The 19,223-nt window shown below is 35.9% G+C and overlaps 1 protein-coding gene across 3 annotated transcripts in view; it reads right to left on the bottom strand.

Annotated features, from left to right (window-relative positions):
- LOC137075321 (diacylglycerol kinase beta-like) overlaps positions 1 to 19,223 on the bottom strand; it is a 154,076-nt gene that overhangs the window by 61,412 nt on the left and 73,441 nt on the right. For all 3 annotated transcript variants that reach the window (XM_067443716.1, XM_067443715.1, XM_067443717.1), the window contains 7 exons: positions 17,644 to 17,732; positions 16,445 to 16,561; positions 15,712 to 15,810; positions 12,928 to 13,035; positions 12,762 to 12,835; positions 9,695 to 9,769; positions 1,892 to 1,977 (listed from right to left, as the gene is read on the bottom strand). In XM_067443716.1, coding sequence (XP_067299817.1) covers positions 1,892 to 1,977; positions 9,695 to 9,769; positions 12,762 to 12,835; positions 12,928 to 13,035; positions 15,712 to 15,810; positions 16,445 to 16,561; positions 17,644 to 17,732 — 648 coding nt within the window. The remainder of the gene's footprint in view (positions 1 to 1,891; positions 1,978 to 9,694; positions 9,770 to 12,761; positions 12,836 to 12,927; positions 13,036 to 15,711; positions 15,811 to 16,444; positions 16,562 to 17,643; positions 17,733 to 19,223) is intronic.

Below are 19,223 nucleotides of genomic sequence, written 5' to 3'. Positions count from 1 at the left end.
TTTGTAGAAACCGAAACATCAGATCAGTTCACATCAGCATTGTGATACATCGTAAAAGTGATTAGATTCCACAGCTCTAGATGAAGACCCTGGCCTGGACTATCACTGCAATTAAGTATACAACACTGGATAATGTCTTCTTCGTGCATCAATGTGTATCATTCCTATGTAATATAATGATTCACATTAGATTTGTTTGATTCTCCTATTAGGAGACAGACAGCAGTGAGTGCTATCTGAAGAGAGGCAACATGATGAACTGTATCATTCTGTCCTCACGCTGATGGTCCCTGTGTGGCTCATTGCTTTGTGCACAGGGACTGCAGGGACGTTGTTTTTGGTGCTGGTCCGTATGTCACGATGTACTGCCTAACCGCAGGGGCTCTCTGAGTAATCGTCAGCAGCAGACATTTTCTAATACCAGTCAAACTTGTGTGGGTGAACAACAAGCCAGGACTGATCGCAGAGTGGCTCTCATTCAAAAGCTGCTCCTAAATCATCACTTTAAGGCCGTTAGGAGGACAAACTCCCACATGTGTCCCTGTCAGCCTCAATTTGCCAGGCTAAAGAGTCTCTAAAGGGATAAAGAGCACATCACTTCTGATCTGAGTTCAGGTTTCAGTCCTGTCAGCCAATTGCAATCTCAAGCCAAAGGTTTGGAGACCAGCTGATTCTAAATCAGCACTTAGCGGCGATATCTACCACCTCCCACACAGGTTCCTCTCCAGCGCTCATCCATTAACATCAATACTGCTGTCAGGAGGGGGAAAGGCAGGCCATTACATCTCCACTGTTATACTGCATTCACTCATATGAAAGAGGTCACAGATGAGTCAATGCGCTTCCGAGAAACAATGATTTGTCTGTCTGATCTTTCTGATGGTTAAACGTCATAATTATATGTGCCTTAAATAAGAGCCAGGCTTGTGTCAAGTACCGCATGGAAGGACATCCTAATGTTCAAATGTTTGTGCTGAATTGGTTGACATGCTTTATTGGTCTCCTAGGGAAAATGCAGACGCAAAATTGCAGCAAATATAAAGTGCAATCAAGTTACCTTTATTTATACAGCGCTTTATACAATACAGTTTGTTTCGACGCAGCTTTGCACTAATAAACAGGGAAATAACAGAATCAATGATGGAAACTTCATCAAATATTAGACAAATTGCTGCTGTAAAGCAGCTCTAAAAAGACAATAGTGATATTTGGATATCACTGAAAGTCATTCCTGCTAAATGTTTACTCTTTGAATTCTTGCACCTGGGAACAATACAACTCGACATCATTGTGGCTTAAAGTTTTCTAAGAAGTATTTTCTACTCAAGCAAGACGGTATTTGACCCTGGTCAAGCATAACCATAGCAGGTGGCATTGGCCTTGGGTGGCAACATGCCCAATGCATTATGGGTGTTGAAGTTTTCTTACCCTTTTGACAAAAGGGAAGACAGCAGCCATTTTTCTGTTAACTCTAGTCAGGTAGTACCAATTTAATCTCACCTTTATTGTATAGGCAGCCTAGTTTATTGAAAGATGATTTTTGCCATTTTTGTGAAGTATCCTTTTAAGTGTCTTTTAAACCCAAACTGCAATATAATACTAATTCTGTTTTGCAAATTAAAGCTTTTGGGTATATCATCAATCACTAATCTTGAAAGATAAAAGTGATTTTTTAAAAACAAATCAAAGTGATAAAAAACTGAAATCACTTTATTTTCTCTACATAGCAGCTGAAATGCTGTCAGTGTGAAGTCCCCATGCGAACCTACTGTTGCAGATTGTACTGTGTATGCATGTACTGTGTTATTGCTACATTAGATGGTCTATTAAGTCTGTGTAACAATGTTAATTATTACAGCACTGGAAAGCATGGATGATGATGCATACTCACCTATGCAGTCCAAAATCCACCCGACTGATCCATCGCCTCCACAGGCCAGCACACGGAAATCAGGCACGTCTCGAAAAAAGTTGAGCCTGGGAGACATAAAAACAAAGAGATGGTGGCTTCCTTTTCATGTATTTACATGAAAGCTTCCCTTGGTCCTATAATTAAAATGATCAGTATTCCCCAGTGACAATGTACAGTTTACTGTTCAATGCCGTTTGTTTGCTCTGAAGGATGCTACAGAAGATTTGTTTTTCTCATTTAGTCTCAAGGGTGCAAATCTCTGGACCTCAACCCCATTGAGGCTCCAAAACATATCTTCCTCAACTAAAAAAATATATAAATATCTCAACTAAAGCTTTTTTCTTCTTCTGTGAAACTGTGACTTTTGACTGTTAAAGTTTTTATGTGTCCTAAAAGTTTGCTCACTTTGTATTTGTTTGTGAAGTGGCCTTGAGCCGTGAGTAAAGCACCGATTGCATGAAGCTGAATTTTCATCAGCAAATTCCAATCTTCAGTGTCACAAGATCCTTTAGAAATCATTAATGAACAATTTTCAAAGAGTGTGATGATGCATTTGATGATGACACTTATCAATATAGTCAAGTTTTACATAAAAATAATAAAAACATTTACATATTTTACTTAACTTATAATGTTGTGTTATTTTACCTTGGCAGTAAATGGTAAAATAAAAAACAAACAAATGAACTAATGCTGCTGCAAGGGCATACATTCATTAATTTATTTTTACCAAAATGTATACAGGTCCTTCTAAAAAAATGAGCAGATTGTGATAAAGTTAAATATATGATAGATAAAATATATTAAGTTTATTTTGTATCATTAAACTATGGAAAATAATGTAATGATAAAAATTCGACTTTCATATATTTTAGATTCATTGCACACCAACTGAAGTATTTCAGGTCTTTTATTGTTTTAATACTGATGATTTTGGCATACAGCTCATTAAAACCCCAAATTCCTGTCTCAAAAAATTAGCATATCATGAAAAGGTTCTCTAAACGAGCGATTAACCTAATCATCTAATTCAACTCTAAATCAACTAATTAACTCTAAACACCTGCAAAAGTTTCCTGAGGCTTTTAAAAACTCCCAGCCTGGTTCATTACTCAAAACCGCAATCATGGGTAAGACTGCTGACCTGACTGCTGTTTTCTGAACAAAATTTCTGAACGAATAGGCTGTTCCCAGAGTGCTGTATCAAGGCACCTCAGTGGGAACGAAGTCTGTGGGAAGGAAAAATTGTGGCAAAAAACGCTGCATAACGAGAAGAGGTGACCGGACCCTGAGGAAGATTGTGGAGAAGGACCGATTCCAGACCTTGGTGGACCTGCGGAAGCAGTGGACTGAGTCTGGAGTAGAAACATCCAGAGCCACCGTGCACAGGCGTGTGCAGGAAATGGGCTACAGGTGCCGCATTCCCCAGGTCAAGCCACTTTTGGGCTAGAGAGAAGCAGCACTGGCTCATTGCTCAGTGATCCTTTTTTCAGGATGAAAGCAAATTTTGCATGTCATTCGGAAATCAAGGTGCCAGAGTCTGGAGGAAGACTGGGGAGAAGGAAATGCCAAAATGCCTGAAGTCCAGTGTCAAGTACCCACAGTCAGTGATGGTCTGGGGTGCCATGTCAGCTGCTGGTGTTGGTCCGCTGTGTTTTATCAAGGGCAGGGTCAATGCAGCTAGCTATCAGGAGATTTTGCAGCACTTCATGCTTTCATCTGCTGAAAAGCTTTATGGAGATGAAGATTTGGTTTTTCAGCACGACCTGGCACCTGCTCACAGTGCCAAAACCACTGGTAAATGGTTTACTGACCATGGTATTACTGTGCTCAATTGGCCTGCCAACTCTCCTGACCTGAACCCCATAGAGAATCTGTGGGATATTGTGAAGAGAAAGTTGAGACGCAAGACCCAACACTCTGGATGAGCTTAAGGCCGCTATCGAAGCATCCTGGGCCTCCATAACACCTCAGCAGTGCCACAGGCTGATCGCCTCCATGCCACACCGCATTGAAGCAGTCATTTCTGCAAAAGGATTCCCGACCAAGTATTGAGTGCATAGCTGGACATAATTATTTGAAGGTTGACTTTTTTTGTATTAAAAACACTTTTCTTTTATTGGTCGGATGAAATATGCTAATTTTTTGAGATTTTCTAATTGAGGGTTTTCATGAGCTGTATGCCAAAATCATCAGTATTAAAACAATAAAAGACATTAAATATTTCAGTTGGTGTGCAATCAATCTAAATATATATGAAAGTTTAATTTTTATCATTACATTATGAATTTTTTTTTTGCTTTATCACAATATGCTAATTGTTTGAGAAGGACCTGTATTTGCTTTTGTCTTCTATTCACTGCTATACACGTTTCTGAGAAGTCCAGAAATGGGAAAAGGGTCCTTAATAACAATGCTGAAAAGAGTTGTGCTTCTTACTGTTTTCATGGAACCTTTTCAGGACAGTTTGATAAATAGAACGTTCAATAGAACAGCATTTATTTGAAATAAAACTCTTTGCAACATTATTGTACATGTCATTATTAACTTTTGATTAATTAATGTGAACTTGCTGAATAAAAGTATTCAATTAAAAAAAAAATCCTACTGATTTATTTCAAACTTAGACCTCTGAACATTCTGAGGTAAATACAATGGAGCAGAACTGAGGCTGAAGAAGACACCACCCTCTGCTGGTCAGGAGCATGTACTGCAGCACACGGGTGAGTCCAGGACATATCCTGCATACAGGCACATGTGGGATCTGCTATAGCACTGAGCGTAATACAGCAGAAAAGCAGTCACACAACTGTCTGAAATATTAATACTGTGCAAACTCTTTTGATGGGCACTGACAATGCAGCATGTTTTATGTATGCAGGACGAGAGCAAAACAGACGAGTAAATGTGTCACTACACAATGACAATGCAACAGTTCTGTTTTTTGTACCTTTTCAGGTTTGTTGCTGTAGTGCCAAATAAATGCTCAAACTACGTCAACAACAACGTTCATAACATGGGCGTCCACTGAAGTTCATTGGGCAAGTAACACAAGTGGAACATGACTGTGCTTCTGAACAGGCTTGAGTTGGAATCATATTTCAGCCTGACTAAATGAGCTCTGATCCAGATAAATTTGTAATGTACTAGTGCCAGTCTGTTTAAAATGGAAATGTTGCTGTTTTAGAGATGGGGTTTGCGTAAACAATTCCTTCTCAAATGACATGAGCAATCTGTGTTTTCTATATAATGCTTTAAGAGCAGCCTCTTCAGCGCAGGCACTTGGCAAAAGAGCGCACTTGTACATTTTCATCTCTCCATCTTTCGGTCTCCACTCAGACTCCTGAGAGTCAATCATCAAAATGAATGAAATGACAAGAGATTGTAAAGAGAAGAATTCAAATTAGCCCATTCAAATTTGTTTCTGAAATATCTGAAAATAAATAATAAATCTAGAGTGTAAATAGTTAAGCTATACTGATAATACACATTTACATTTATTCACTGACATTGAGTGACACAATCAATCGACAATAAGGGTTCAACGCTAAAGCGATTTTGTTCTCTCAAAAATATCATCATTACATTGTCGTCATTTACTCACACTCAACCCTTGATTTATATGCTTATGAATTAGCTAAGTGCTTAAGAAAGATAATTTGATGCATGCTCATATTGTTCTCTACGAGTGAAATCATCACTGTCATACAATCCTCAATCCCCTTTTCTCTTTCTCTCTCTGAATGGTCTCATGATGAGCAGCACTCCAGTCGTGACTACAGAACATTTTGTGGTGGTGGTGGTGGTGGGGGGGGGGGGCTCTAGTACGGAAGGTTAGCTTGCTTTCCTGCTGAACGGCCATTGCTTTTGTTATGTACTCCCCTCTCTCTCATTTCTCTCTCTCCCCTTTTTCCTGAAGAAGAATTGCTGTTGCACAACCGCAGGGTGCTGAACAGAATGTACTCGTGTGCTCTGAGTGGGTTTAAAAGTATGTGTAACTGTATAAGAGCACAATACAGTGAAAGTGAGGCCCTCATAGCAAATAAAAAACAAAAATGACGACATCTTAACGTCTAAATTGTTTCTCCTATACAGCAAATGGATTAACTGGAAAACTTCAGTTTTTTCTCTTGAGAAAAAGACTCCAGAAGAGATCTGAATGTCTCAAACTATGCTCAGATTCAGCAGGTTATGAGATTTCAACATGAATGCAAACATTCTTTCAGCCTAAGCTAGTTTCCTTAGCTGGGGTACTTTTTACAAAAGCATCGTTAGCAGGGGCGTAGCACCAAATTTTGGGCCCTGGGTACAAACCATCTTGCTGGGCCCCCGTACCATGTATGTGTATGTATAGAAAACTGACTTCTAAGGCCCCCCCTGCCTCGGGCCCTGGTTACTCAGTACCCTTTATCCCCCCAGTCCCACGCCCCTGATCGTTAGCTAACTATGGTCGCAACCAGTCTGTGTTTCCCGAAACCATCGTTCCAATGAACATTAGCAAACAGCAGCGCAAACTTGTATGTATCATCACGGTTATAGTGACCCAAATGATCACGGTTATCAATATCATCACGGTTTTGTTCAAAGGAGATATAGTGTTTAAAAAGAACCAATGCACACACTGAAAACACTTCAAATAAAAAAGTTTTATATTTGAAAATCAACAAACAACAAATAAATCAAGCAGCTCTATGCACTTTTTAAAAGCAAGATTGTATTCTGTGGGATTTCTTCTCTAGAAATATGTTCAAGCAATATTCTCATCAGTGTCCTATCAGCTATGACGCAAAATCTAGCATATTTTGTGTACAAGAATAAAAAGTATCCAGTAAAATAAATCATATCCATATTTTCATATGATTTGACTGTTTATTTTATTAAATATCAAAAATCCAAAAGGTGTGCATTATACCCGACACCTAGATGAACACCTTACAGTCAGTTTTATACAAACGTGCATACCAATGTTGTATGTAACTTTAGAGACGGTGCCTAAATTTAAAGTCATATCAGATGCACTGTGGTTCTGCAGTGTTTGTTTTAAACTATTTTCGCTGCTGAAATAGGCTAGAACAAAAACATTCAACCACTGTATGCTGAATGAATCTCCTGCGTGCATCGCACGTTTATCTCTGCTTTGAGTGCAGATTTCAGTGAGTGAGAGCGCGCTCTGAACAACTCTACACTCTAAAAAATGCTGGGTTAAAAACAACCCAAGTTGGGTTGAAAATGCACCGACCCAACAATTGGGTTGTTTTAACCCAATGGTTGAGTTGTTCTTACCCAGCAATTGGGTTGTCTTAAGCAACATTTAACCCAACCACTGGGTTAAAACAACTCAACCACTGGGTTAAAACAACTCAACCATTGGGTTAAAACAACTCAATTGTTGGGTCGGTGCATTTTCAACCCAACTTGGGTTGTTTTTAACCCAGCATTTTTTAGAGTGTATTAACATAACTCTCCAACTATTCTGGACGCAACTGATTATTAGACCTTGTTTTGCTGCAGACAGGAAAACCAGAGCATCTTCGATTCATTTTCCCTCAGGACTTCTGTCAAAGTCAAAATATGGCCAGACCTCAGATTTTGTACTTTTGGCTGGGAAATCTCCCAGTGCTGTCACTGCCTTCGGTCACTTCTCCTTCAGAAAACAGCGTTTGGGTGACTTGCTGCGCTCGTCTGCACCAGACTGGATAGGATTTACCGCGAGTTTTCAAAATCGTGATAATCTATGGAGTTATTATTCAGCCACAATTCTGCGTGCGCAAATCATATTTTGAGTGCGCACAAGGGCATTTTGCACGCGTGTGAACTGAGTTTTGCGGAGAAATGTTCGTCTCGCAATTAAGAAAGTATTTTGAGCAAACTAAATTATCTTTTGCATTTAAAATAAGCTTATTTTGATGTGTGCCAACGTTATATTTCACATGTGCAATGTCTGGTTTGCTTGCGCTCCTGTTCTCGCTTGCTCAACACAACGTTAATGACGTAATTCCAGTCAATCAGAGATGAGACTGCTAAATTCTGATAGGCTGGTTTAACAACCTCTCACAAGACTTCCTCCGTTAGGCTCTACAGCGGACAAGGAAATATACATGGAAAATCTAATTTAACACTGTTATAAAGTCTTTGACATTTATTTACAGGTTCAAATGTCTACCATTTGACAAACACACATAAGTATCTTATTTTTACTAAATTAATATAAAAGGAAGAAGTATAAAAAAGTGTGCATGTGTATGCTTGTCAAGTTATATCATATGTATATACTCATAATATAGTCATATATATATATATATATATATATATATATATATATATATATATATATATATATATATATATACTCAGAATGACAAATATAGCTACATTGGATGGTTTTGCATATATTATGCTTTGTCACAAGACTTATACTGTACAATACTATAAAATATACAGATTTTTATAAACTAATTTTACATACTATTTAGGTAGGATAGTATGGACATTGAAATGTAGGCTTGTTCTTCCTCACTGCAAGAAAAAAAAAAAAAAAAAAAAAAAAAAAAACCTAGTTATGTAGGTAACAATTACACATATTCAAATATAACAGTAGCCTAAGTAAAAATCTTGGGTGTGTAACCCACAAAAAGTGTCAGGGGTCAAACCCAAGATCTTCACTTAATGTTATATTTGTATGTATGTAATTCTTACTCACATAACAATTTTTATTTATTTATTTATTTTAGTTTTTGTTTTTTTTTTTGCAATGAGGAAGAACATGCCTGCATTCCAATGTGCACGATATACATCCTAAAATGAGTAATCCAGTCTTTTTAGCACAATCAAATTATTATTATTTCATCTATGCTATCTGGATTACATATATTGCTCTATATCAGTGTTGTTATTGTTAACCAACACTAAAACTTGATAAACATTTTTTTTATTAATATTAAAAATAAATATTAGATCAAATGTAACAGAAAATAGAAATGCAGCCTTGACAAGTAACTAATTTAAAATGAATTAAAAAATATACAAAAAGAAAATGAATAAAATATAAAACTAAAATATTTTAAAAACTTTTACTAAAATATTAAATCAAATATATTTAAAAAAAGATATAATCACATATAAACATTACTAAATAACACTGCTCTGTATTCGTACCGTATGTCTACAATGGTGTCATTTGCGTTTATTTTTTCCTTTGGCAATTTTTAGAAGAAACCTATATACTTAAACCACAACTGAGGTCTCCCGAACTCTAAAAGATAATACAATGTTTCTTCAGTTGACTACGATGTGGGGTGGAGTATGTGCGAAAATCTTATACAGTATGTTACACTCCACTGCTACGCTACAGCTGAGATTGATTTGGACGATCTTGAGCTGGTGAAATCAGGTGGGGTATATGGGCAAAGTGGATTTAGTACAATATACATTTACTTAAAGAGGAAGCTTCGTTGTGACTGACAGACTCAAAGTGCATTCATCACTTGAATGAACATATTTACACAGCAGGGGGCTGACTGAGTCATAGTAAATGTCTTGTAGGTCTCTCAAAGTCAGCTTCGCTTTGTGAGTGGTTCCACTCTCAGACTAGTTGATTGCAGGTTGGCTCATTTTATTGCAGGTTTGTAGAAGCAAAAGTATAAGAGCGAGAGGGAGCCATGCCAGAACAAAACAACAGTGAGAATGTCAAACTGTTTTTGAGCAATTCCGTAATGACTCAAAAAAATTATTTATTCACACAAAATTCCATCAAAATTTGATAGTGGCTTTTAGTTGTCTTACCCAGCCATGGGTCCTCCTCGTTCCAAACTGTACACCTGTCTGGGGTTAAGCAGGTACTGGAATTTCCGCAGCACCCTGATGAAGACAAACGAGGAGAAAAGCATTAAAAGACACATAGAGGAATGACATTTTTAAACATGTAATCACTGCAAACTTTCCATTATGATAAAAGGCTTAAAGGCTGTCAACAGTCAGCTATCATTCCAAGACTTTCTTTCTTCCATCAAATACAAAAGTAGAATTTTTGAAGAATATCCTGGTCAATCTATACATAATTATAAAGTATAAGAACTGGAGATAAACAGCTCCAAAAGAAAGAAAGAAAAAAATATCATAAATGATATTATAGATAGAAAATATTGACATCCCTTCTAGCTCTCTTTGGCACCTTTGGCAATGTCTTTTTAAAGAATCATTGATGTGGCCCAAAAAAGGTCTGAATAATCTGTTAATTATTGTTTTGGAAAAATGTAAAAATGCTTAAAAACACTGATCTGATATTTATATTTAGTTTTAATAAATAGAACAATAAATACTACATGGATCCTAATAACCCATTTGTAATTGAACTACTAGCACAGTCGGAATATAAAAAGCTGCGCGTAACAACTGGAACGAATTGGCCAAATCTGATTAAAATATAATTTGGATTGTATTTTGTTTTTGTGATCCAATCAAGAGGACATGGAAACACTTAATCTAATTGAAAACCAAAAATGGAAAGTACTGCGCATGTGCTATGACGTAGAAATAGTGTAATGATGTATAACGTGAACAGGCCGTAGTTGTTGTTGAATGAAGTGTCATAAATGACTGTTGTGTCATTCTAAAATAATGCAGTGTGTGCATGTTAAAAAAAACTATTCGAATCTGAAGCTTGTGACATAGCATAAAATGCACAACCTGATCACTTTATTTAACATTCATGTAAACACTACGTTCATCAACTGGAATGTATTCTTCTAAACAAAACATTTGGTTTCTTTCTTCTTTTATATTTTGATGGTGTATGTAATCTTTATTTAACCAGTAAAATGTGACAACATTAGGTGTAACAGAGACATGCATTTACATTTTACATTTGCCTCCTCATTTCCGAACACCACTGCATGTGTTGCAAACACCAACTGATTACATTTATTTTAAATTATGTGAAATTATGATGAAATTCAATTTTTTGTAATCCATAAGTGTAATAAGATTATTACATATCACTGGAAATAAATGAGTTCAATTTACAGGAAAAATAAATGTGTGTATTTTCATGATAATTTGCTTACATGTTAACATATTGTTTTTGATTTTTTTTGTTAATAATTTGTTTCTGGGTACTCAAAGCAATTTACATATAGAAGGGGGGAATCTCCTCAGCCCCCCACCAATGTGCAGCATCCACCTGGATGATGAGACGGCAGCTATATTACACCAGAACGCTCACCACACACCAGCTGATTGGTGGAGAGGAGACAATCAGTACAGGAATGAATAGAAGCCATGAGGAACAGGGGCCAGTGGGCAAATGTGGCCAAGATGCTGGGGTTACAACCCTACTTTTTTTTCGGAGGACATCCTTGGATTTTTAATGACCACAGACAGTCATGACCACAGTTTAACATCTCATCCGAAGTTCCCTGTTCCAGTAACTACATTAGGGTGTTAGGACCCACACAGACATGGGGGGGGAGCATCACCTGCTTACCTTACTAACACCTCTTCCAGCAGCAACCTAGTTTTCCCAAGAGGTCTCCCATCCAGGTACTGACCAGGCTCAACCCTGCTTAGCTTGTTATCTTTCTATAGTGATTCAAACTGTCCTTCAGCTTAAAAAAGATGAATTTTTGTTTGTTTATAATGTAATGTTCAACTTTTGCACATTTTTAGAAGAGAAATTTAGCTGGATTTGGAATAACAGAGTCAACTCTTTCCATCAAATATATATATATATATATATATATATATATATATATATATATATATATATATATATATATATATATATATATATATATATATATATATTTTAAACAAATAACAGTTGATCAAAGAAATATAGTTGCAGCTCTAACTTGTATTAATAAATGATGACATAATGATTTTGGTTCAACTATTCCTTGAAAAGACCCAGATAGACACATGTAGGAGTGATATCATCATTCTATTCCCTTATGAAAAAATCTACACAGTCCTGGGAATCATTGGCGTCAAGAAAGACAGAAGCACATATACATAGACTGCACACTGTTGCAGCAGTGCTCCTCAATAACCTTGAAGTAATAAAATGATTATTGAGGACTCTGCAATGTCCTTCACTTCTAACTGTGTTAGCCGCACCGTCCCTTTAGTATGCAAAGACACACAGAGGAAAAGAGAGGGATAGAGAGAAGAGAGAAAAATAGAGAAATAAGACGTGCTGTTAGTTTGAGGTGCGTCACAAGCTATGCTTTTATGTGGGGGTGATAATTTGAGCACTTATCAACACTGAAGACTTCATTCATTCCCTATGCAAAGAACAAAAGAGCACAGTCAAATGTCAAACCCAACCAATGAGCTTTCAATACACAGTTCAGGGTGAAAATGGTGGAAAAATACACGGTACAGTATGATTCAACGGTGACCACTCTGTTCCTTTGTTTGCATCAAAGAACCACCAAAATGGTCTTTCTTTTTTGGGGCCAGGGCAGTTATCACGTCTTTGTTTGAGCACATGTCTAATAATGGAGGATAATCGGCCAATTAATGGTATTTAAAACTGTGTTGCTATGGTGATGCCAGCACAAAATCCCAAAACTGGTCTCCCGGAGGACGTTGAGTGGGTGGTGAGAGCTGAAACAACACCCACATTCTTCCTCCTTAAACAGCATTACTGTCTCCTGCTAGCTTTGATGGTATTTAGGACACTGCCAGCAAGCGAGAAAAAGAGTGGGACTTTTGTTAAACGTATGCAGATTCGGCTGACTTTAAATGGTTAGACAAGCCTCCTCGTTGGAACCATTACAACAGTTCAAGGTTTGATGGATATGAAAAATGATGACGCAACCATTTGAGCAACAGTTTCAAAGATGTTTACCTCTCGCCCTGCCGGCCACCACTCTTAGGATTAACCAGCACAAGAAGGGGGTGTGTTCCCGGCAGAGGGGTGATCTTAAAGGTAGAGAGAGGGATAAAAAGTTACACACACAAACACACACACAGCACATATTTGACGTTCCAGAGTGTGTCTGATGCGGGCTCACCTGCAGTGCCTGACCATCCCCGGTGAACTTGAAACACTGGCTGGTGTCCTCAGGGCTGGTACTGGGGGATGATTCTCCTTCACCTCTTTTGACAGCAGATTGACGGTCCTACAAATACAGAGACATCACAGTAAATGTCAACAAAGAGAGATGGAGAGAGATAGATATACATCTGAGAGAAAAAAATTACAAGACAAGTCACAAATGTAATTTCAGAATCGGTCTCACTTTATTTTATTGCTCTCTAATTTTAGAAAGAGCTGATGTTTTAAGCATTTCTACAGGTCATTCTACAAGGTTGTAAGACCATACATGTCACACACATCACTCTCAAGTCTCTAACGTAGAGTCCATCCTTGCGAAAACAAAAAATGCGGTATTATTTAATATACTTCTTTTTGAACTAAAAATGAAAAATTATATAATTTTAGTCTAATTTTTATATATTTCTCAGAAATATTCTTTATGTACTTTTCAGAAATATACTTTCCACTTAAGTATACTTGATTTATACTAACAGAAATGTCTAAGTATATCTGGCCTAAATTGTACTTCTTTTGACCGAGATATACTTAAAAGTATAATTAAATATTCTAAGTATACTTGGCTTGTAATTGTGTTTAAACTTTTGATTGAGTAATAGCCTATTAAATACTTTTTTTCACATAGTTTTTCATACTGTCTTATAAACTTATATTGTTCGAAAATATTGATCTATAAAAAAAACAGATATGTTCCTAATTCTGAGTATCTGTAAGCTAGTCCACTTGTAGTGTACATTGGAATTTACTTTAAATCTACTTTACTCTTTCCCCCGCCACTGACTGAATGTTCAGACTGTTTTTTTTTTAATCTTTGATATGATGCTGTTACGCATCTTCTAGTACAGAATCTTCAGATTAAAACACAAGAGAAGAAGAAGCTGAAACAAGTGATAGAAGATGGCTCACGCAAATGTAAAATAACTAGATCATCAACATCACACATCATGTAAATCAAAACTGCCTAACATAACAGAATGAAATGCCGAACCCATGAAGAGGAAACGACTGTGAAGCTTTGAGGGTGTTGATGGACTCGATTTACTCCATCTATGATTTGATCATCGTTCTGAATCCCATCCGGAAAAGCATTTTTCTTAGCTTTTTGTTAAAAATGTCGCCTTTTTAATGAACCTTACCCACATTCATGTGTTGATAAAAAAGGATATAATGCATGAAGCTAAAATAAAATTTGTTTAAAATAAGTTAAAGTAGAGTTAAAGATATATTTCAAGTATAAAAAGGTAATACCTAAATAGGAACATAGTAAGTGAAATGCAAAAATAATATATAAATAGTATATAAGTATAAGGCTATGTTCACTTAAAGAAAACTTACAAATATACTTGCAGTATAAAACTACTGAACTAGTTTACTGAGATAATACTTCAATGTGTACTTTCATAAACTAAAAAAAATACTACTAGTACAATAGTAAACTACTAATATACTTAAACATATACTTTTATATATTAAAGTGGGTCAATTTAGTCTTAAGCAGTATTGCATAGTACACTTACAAGTTTAATACTAGTGCATAGTTACTATATACAAAAATACTTAAAAATATACTTGAACATTACTTAAGTATACTTCATAATATGAACTGTGCAGCAAGGATTTTCCCTAAGTTTTACAAATAAAATATATTACATACACTACCCTTTAAAAGTTTTTTTTTTTTTTTTAAAGACATTAATACCTTATTAAACAAGGATGCATTCAATTGATCAAAAGGGACAGTAAAGACAATAATGTTTTAACAAAAGATTTTTATTTTAAAATAAATGGTTTCTTTTTAACTTTTCATTTAATCTAAGAATCCTGAAAAAATGTATCATGGTTTCCACAAAAATATTAATATTAATCAGCACAACTGCTTTCAACATTGATAATAATAAGAAATATTTCTTAAACATTAAACGTTTTCATATCTTAAAATGATTTCTGAAGGATCATGTGACAGTGAATACTGGAGTAATGGCTGATGAAAATTCCGCTTTGCCATTACAGGATAAATTACATTTTAAATTATATATTAAAATAGAAAACTGTTATTTTATATTGTAATAATATTCCACAATATTACTGATTTTACTGTATTTTAATCAAATAAATGCAGCCTTGATGAGCATAAGAGACATTAAAAATCTTACTGAACCTAAACTTATGAATGATAGGGTATATATTTAAAAAAAAATAAAGATGAACTTGATTATTGCGTCATACTTGCTAACAAGACATTATATAAGGTTTTAAAGAAATCACTTTATCTTTAATAGCATTTACTTTTAAAATGATTTGCTTTTTCATTAAGTTCAGTATGGGACAATACACCTAACAAGACACTACACCTTTTATGCACATTTTTCTTACTGTAAATTCCATATCAGTAGGAAAATAATTTTTTTGTGACAGTCCTTTTAAATATTTTTTTTTCTTTTATTTTGTAAGTAAATAGCCAAGGAGTGTAAGCGAGCCTCAAATGAATTTCTTTTGTGACATAATATCAAAATATCTGTGTTAGATCAAAATATTTCTTTTTGTATAAATATTATCAGTTTTGCAAACTACAGAAGCATGCAGGAACGGTGTTTGTATTCTCTGTACTATAGACTACTCAACGTTCCCAGTGGAGAAGAGGCCCATGAAGATTTTGTCAAGGACCTACCAATTAAAAATTGTTCTGTGGTTCTTGAATTTTAGCATATCATAAATATGCAGTGGGAAAAATTGAACTCACCAAAACAACAGGGCAGATGTACGAGGGCAGGAGTGTGTGATCTTTTAACGGTCCACCATCACACTCAGGTTTCACATTGGACGCACATTTGTTATGGAGCTGGAAAACAATACGAAATACAAATATACATCAGGAGTGGTGGAGAAAGATGCACCAATAGACTGTAATGGTCTGGATCTTTTGTTCTGTTTTATCCACACTAATTTAACCAAGTAAGAAGACATTAAATGCTAGAAGCAACAGGGACAGCAGGATCTGTACTTGATATTAAATTATCTAGAGTTTTAGAGTGGAAACTGTCAGGAAAGCTACTTGAGAGAGATGGGGCAGAAGTATATAATGTGATAACAAAAATCATTATGCAGGAAAAAAAGCCTTTGAATGAGTGTTAAGTGCTGACACTTATTTCATTACAAAGACTACGGACACTAAATGCAGTGAAAACATAGTGAAGAACACCACCAAGTGGTGTGAATAAGTATTACATAAAAATGGCTTTTACAAAAATAGACAAATCTAAAATTATTCTGAATTATATAGTCTTTTTTTCTGTGTTTGCCCAAGGTCTCTAGAAGAATAAGAAATTAAATGCAGAATATATTTTATTGATGAATTCTAATTATGTGACGATATTTTATAAAATAAATGAATAAATTGTAAACTATGGTGCAAGATATGTTACTAAAACATAAAGAGTTTCTCTTTTTTTTTCACAGAATATGTGTATACTCACAGTGATTTGACACCAAACACAGTGAAGGCCTGTTAGACCTTGATAGCACTTGATACTACGGTGACATTTGTCACATTTTGTTGGGGAGTTGCCCTCAATCCAAACATGCTGCATAGCCTAGAAAGACATTGAAGAGAGAGTCATCATATACTGTTTTGAAATACTCAAACATTCCATCTACACACTCATGTATTTACAATAGTACGGTATTTACTATATACAATATCATATTAGTTTAACTCACTAAAACAATCATGGAAACAAAAATGGAAAATTAGTTATTTTAAGAAACAAACAAAAAAGCTCAGATACAGTATTGACACAAACTGTCCCTAAATTTCTTGGATGCACGAGATATTAAAGAAATAACAGTAATCAGCATTGGAATGTACTAAAGTGGATCCATAGGCCATCATTTGTCGGTCAAAGCTGTGCAAAATGTGACTGCAAGGGACTGAGAAATATTCCCTCTAATCTAAAATATATTTTACAATATACATTATGTGAGATGAAGAAAAGAATAATCATTAATTAGCTTAAAAAACACCTTAACCGTGAGAATTTAATGCCATTCTATTGCTTTTTACACTAAAATTAAACACTTAACATCACATAACACATTGTGTGAAATCATAATATAATGACCACATTTTGAGCGCACTGTCTACCATCTCTGTGGTGGTTACTGCATTAAAGAGGTGTCAGTGACTATTAAAAGAGCGTTGCGTGATCTCACTTTTCTCCTCCGATTCTCAGTACTGAAAAAGTCGTTACACACAGGATGTTCTCATAACCTTTCTGACATGTCTACAGAACATTACTTTGAGATCTAACCAAGAGTTAAGGGTCTGGGAAGTTGCCTTGGGTGAAAACGGAACTGGACTGTGGTCAGTGGATAAAACAATCATAACACAAATCTTCTACCAATAATAGAACACTGTGTTTGTTAAACTATGAGCTCTGTACTTAATAGATGAATCTTGGACTATGAATCTATGGAAAAAGTATAAAATATTATATATATTATATATATTATAATATTATATATATATTATATATATATTTATATTTATGTCTTGAATTAATTTTTTGTTTCTGGCTCAACTGTAAATTATTCTTCAGAAAAAACAAACAAATTCAGTTTAAACAAAGTGGAGGAGTGTTCATTTGTAAGCGCTTGTTGCTGATTATGCACTCACATTGGTGTGTCTGCGGGACTTGGCGTAGGTGCTAATGCAGGGAGCAATGTCTTTGGACACACAGCGCTCATGGACTGTGTACTTGCATACTGCCAAACAAAAAACAGGACTGTGAGTGAAGGAGAGTGAGAGACTGAAGGAAAACTTTTCAAATGAAAAACTGCACACCTTCAGTTAGACACATCGATTTTCAATGAATAAAGATAGAATAAAAAAATAGAAATAGACATAATCAGACAGATTAGATAGACAGAACAACAGACACACAAAAATACAGACAGACAGACAAACAAACAGACGGATAGATAGACAGATAGACGGACAGACAGACAAATAGACAGAGACAGACAGAAAGACAGACGTACAGATAAAAACAGACGGACAGACAGAAAGGCAGATAGACAAAGACAGACAGACAGAGACAGATAGAGAGACAGACAGATAAAAACAGGTGGACATACTAACAGATAGACAGAAAAAGACAGACAGACATACAGACAGACAGGTAGATAGAGACAGACAAATACAGTGGAGATCAATCTAACAACATTAAAAAAAATTCAGAAATATTGTTGATATTAAAGTTTGAAGGATGATTAGCTGTGGGTATACCATTGTTCTGCTAGCCATGTTTTACAAAATACCAAGGTACTTCAACAAAGCCTTTATTTTGTCAAAAACACTGTGATCAAAATTAGAGAACAATAACCAATGCAGCACCAAAAAACAAACAAACATTACAATTAAAATGTGATGCTTACAGCAGTTAAAAATTAGTAGGAAGTATAGAGGCCCTTGCTTTGAATGAGCTCAGCACATCTGCGGCCACAGGACATCACTATATACTCACACTGCTCCGCTGTGATCTTTGTCCACTCTTCTTCCAGTCTTTTAGCCATAACTTTGTTGATAAAAATAATTTTACATAGACTTTAAATGGGGTTTAGACTCTGGACTGGCCATTTCATTATTTCAATGTTCTCACTTTCAAGAAACTGCTTTACCCATTTTGCAGTGCAATAGAGGACATTGCCTTGCATAAAAATTGCGGGCTGATAGGGAGATGCTCGCAGTGAAGGAACCACATGTTGCTGAAGGAGGTTCTGATAAACAGGTTCTGAGAGTCTGCCATGTAGCTGTAGACCCAACTCCTGCTGCAGAAACATCCCCAAAACCATGCCACTTCCTCCTCCATCTTTCACTGACTTCTTTGGGCACTTTGGGTTCAATCTTTCCCCAGTTTGATGCCAAACATAATGTTTTCCATCAGACACAAATAAATTAAACTTGCATTCATCACTAAAGTGAACTTTGGACCAGTTCTCCTCTGTTCACACAACATGCTTCTCAGCAAAGGTTAGTCTAGCCTTTTGATTCTTTCTGCAGATGAGGCTTGGTCACTGCAGAGTGAGCTTTCAGTCTGAATTCTCTTAAATGACAAGAAAGACACTGAATGGCAAAACAGATCCTTACTGTGTTCAGCTCTGAACTGGCGAGGAATTCCAGCTGCAGTGCTGAACCGATTCCACATTGAAAGTCTCCGCATTGTCCTGTCCTCTTGTGGATTGGTCTTGCGTACC

The sequence above is a fragment of the Pseudorasbora parva genome, chromosome 5, assembly GCF_024679245.1.
Source record: "Pseudorasbora parva isolate DD20220531a chromosome 5, ASM2467924v1, whole genome shotgun sequence".
NCBI lineage: Eukaryota > Metazoa > Chordata > Actinopteri > Cypriniformes > Gobionidae > Pseudorasbora > Pseudorasbora parva.
Note: the sequence above shows the minus strand (reverse complement) of the source record. Positions and strands in the feature narration are given on the sequence as shown.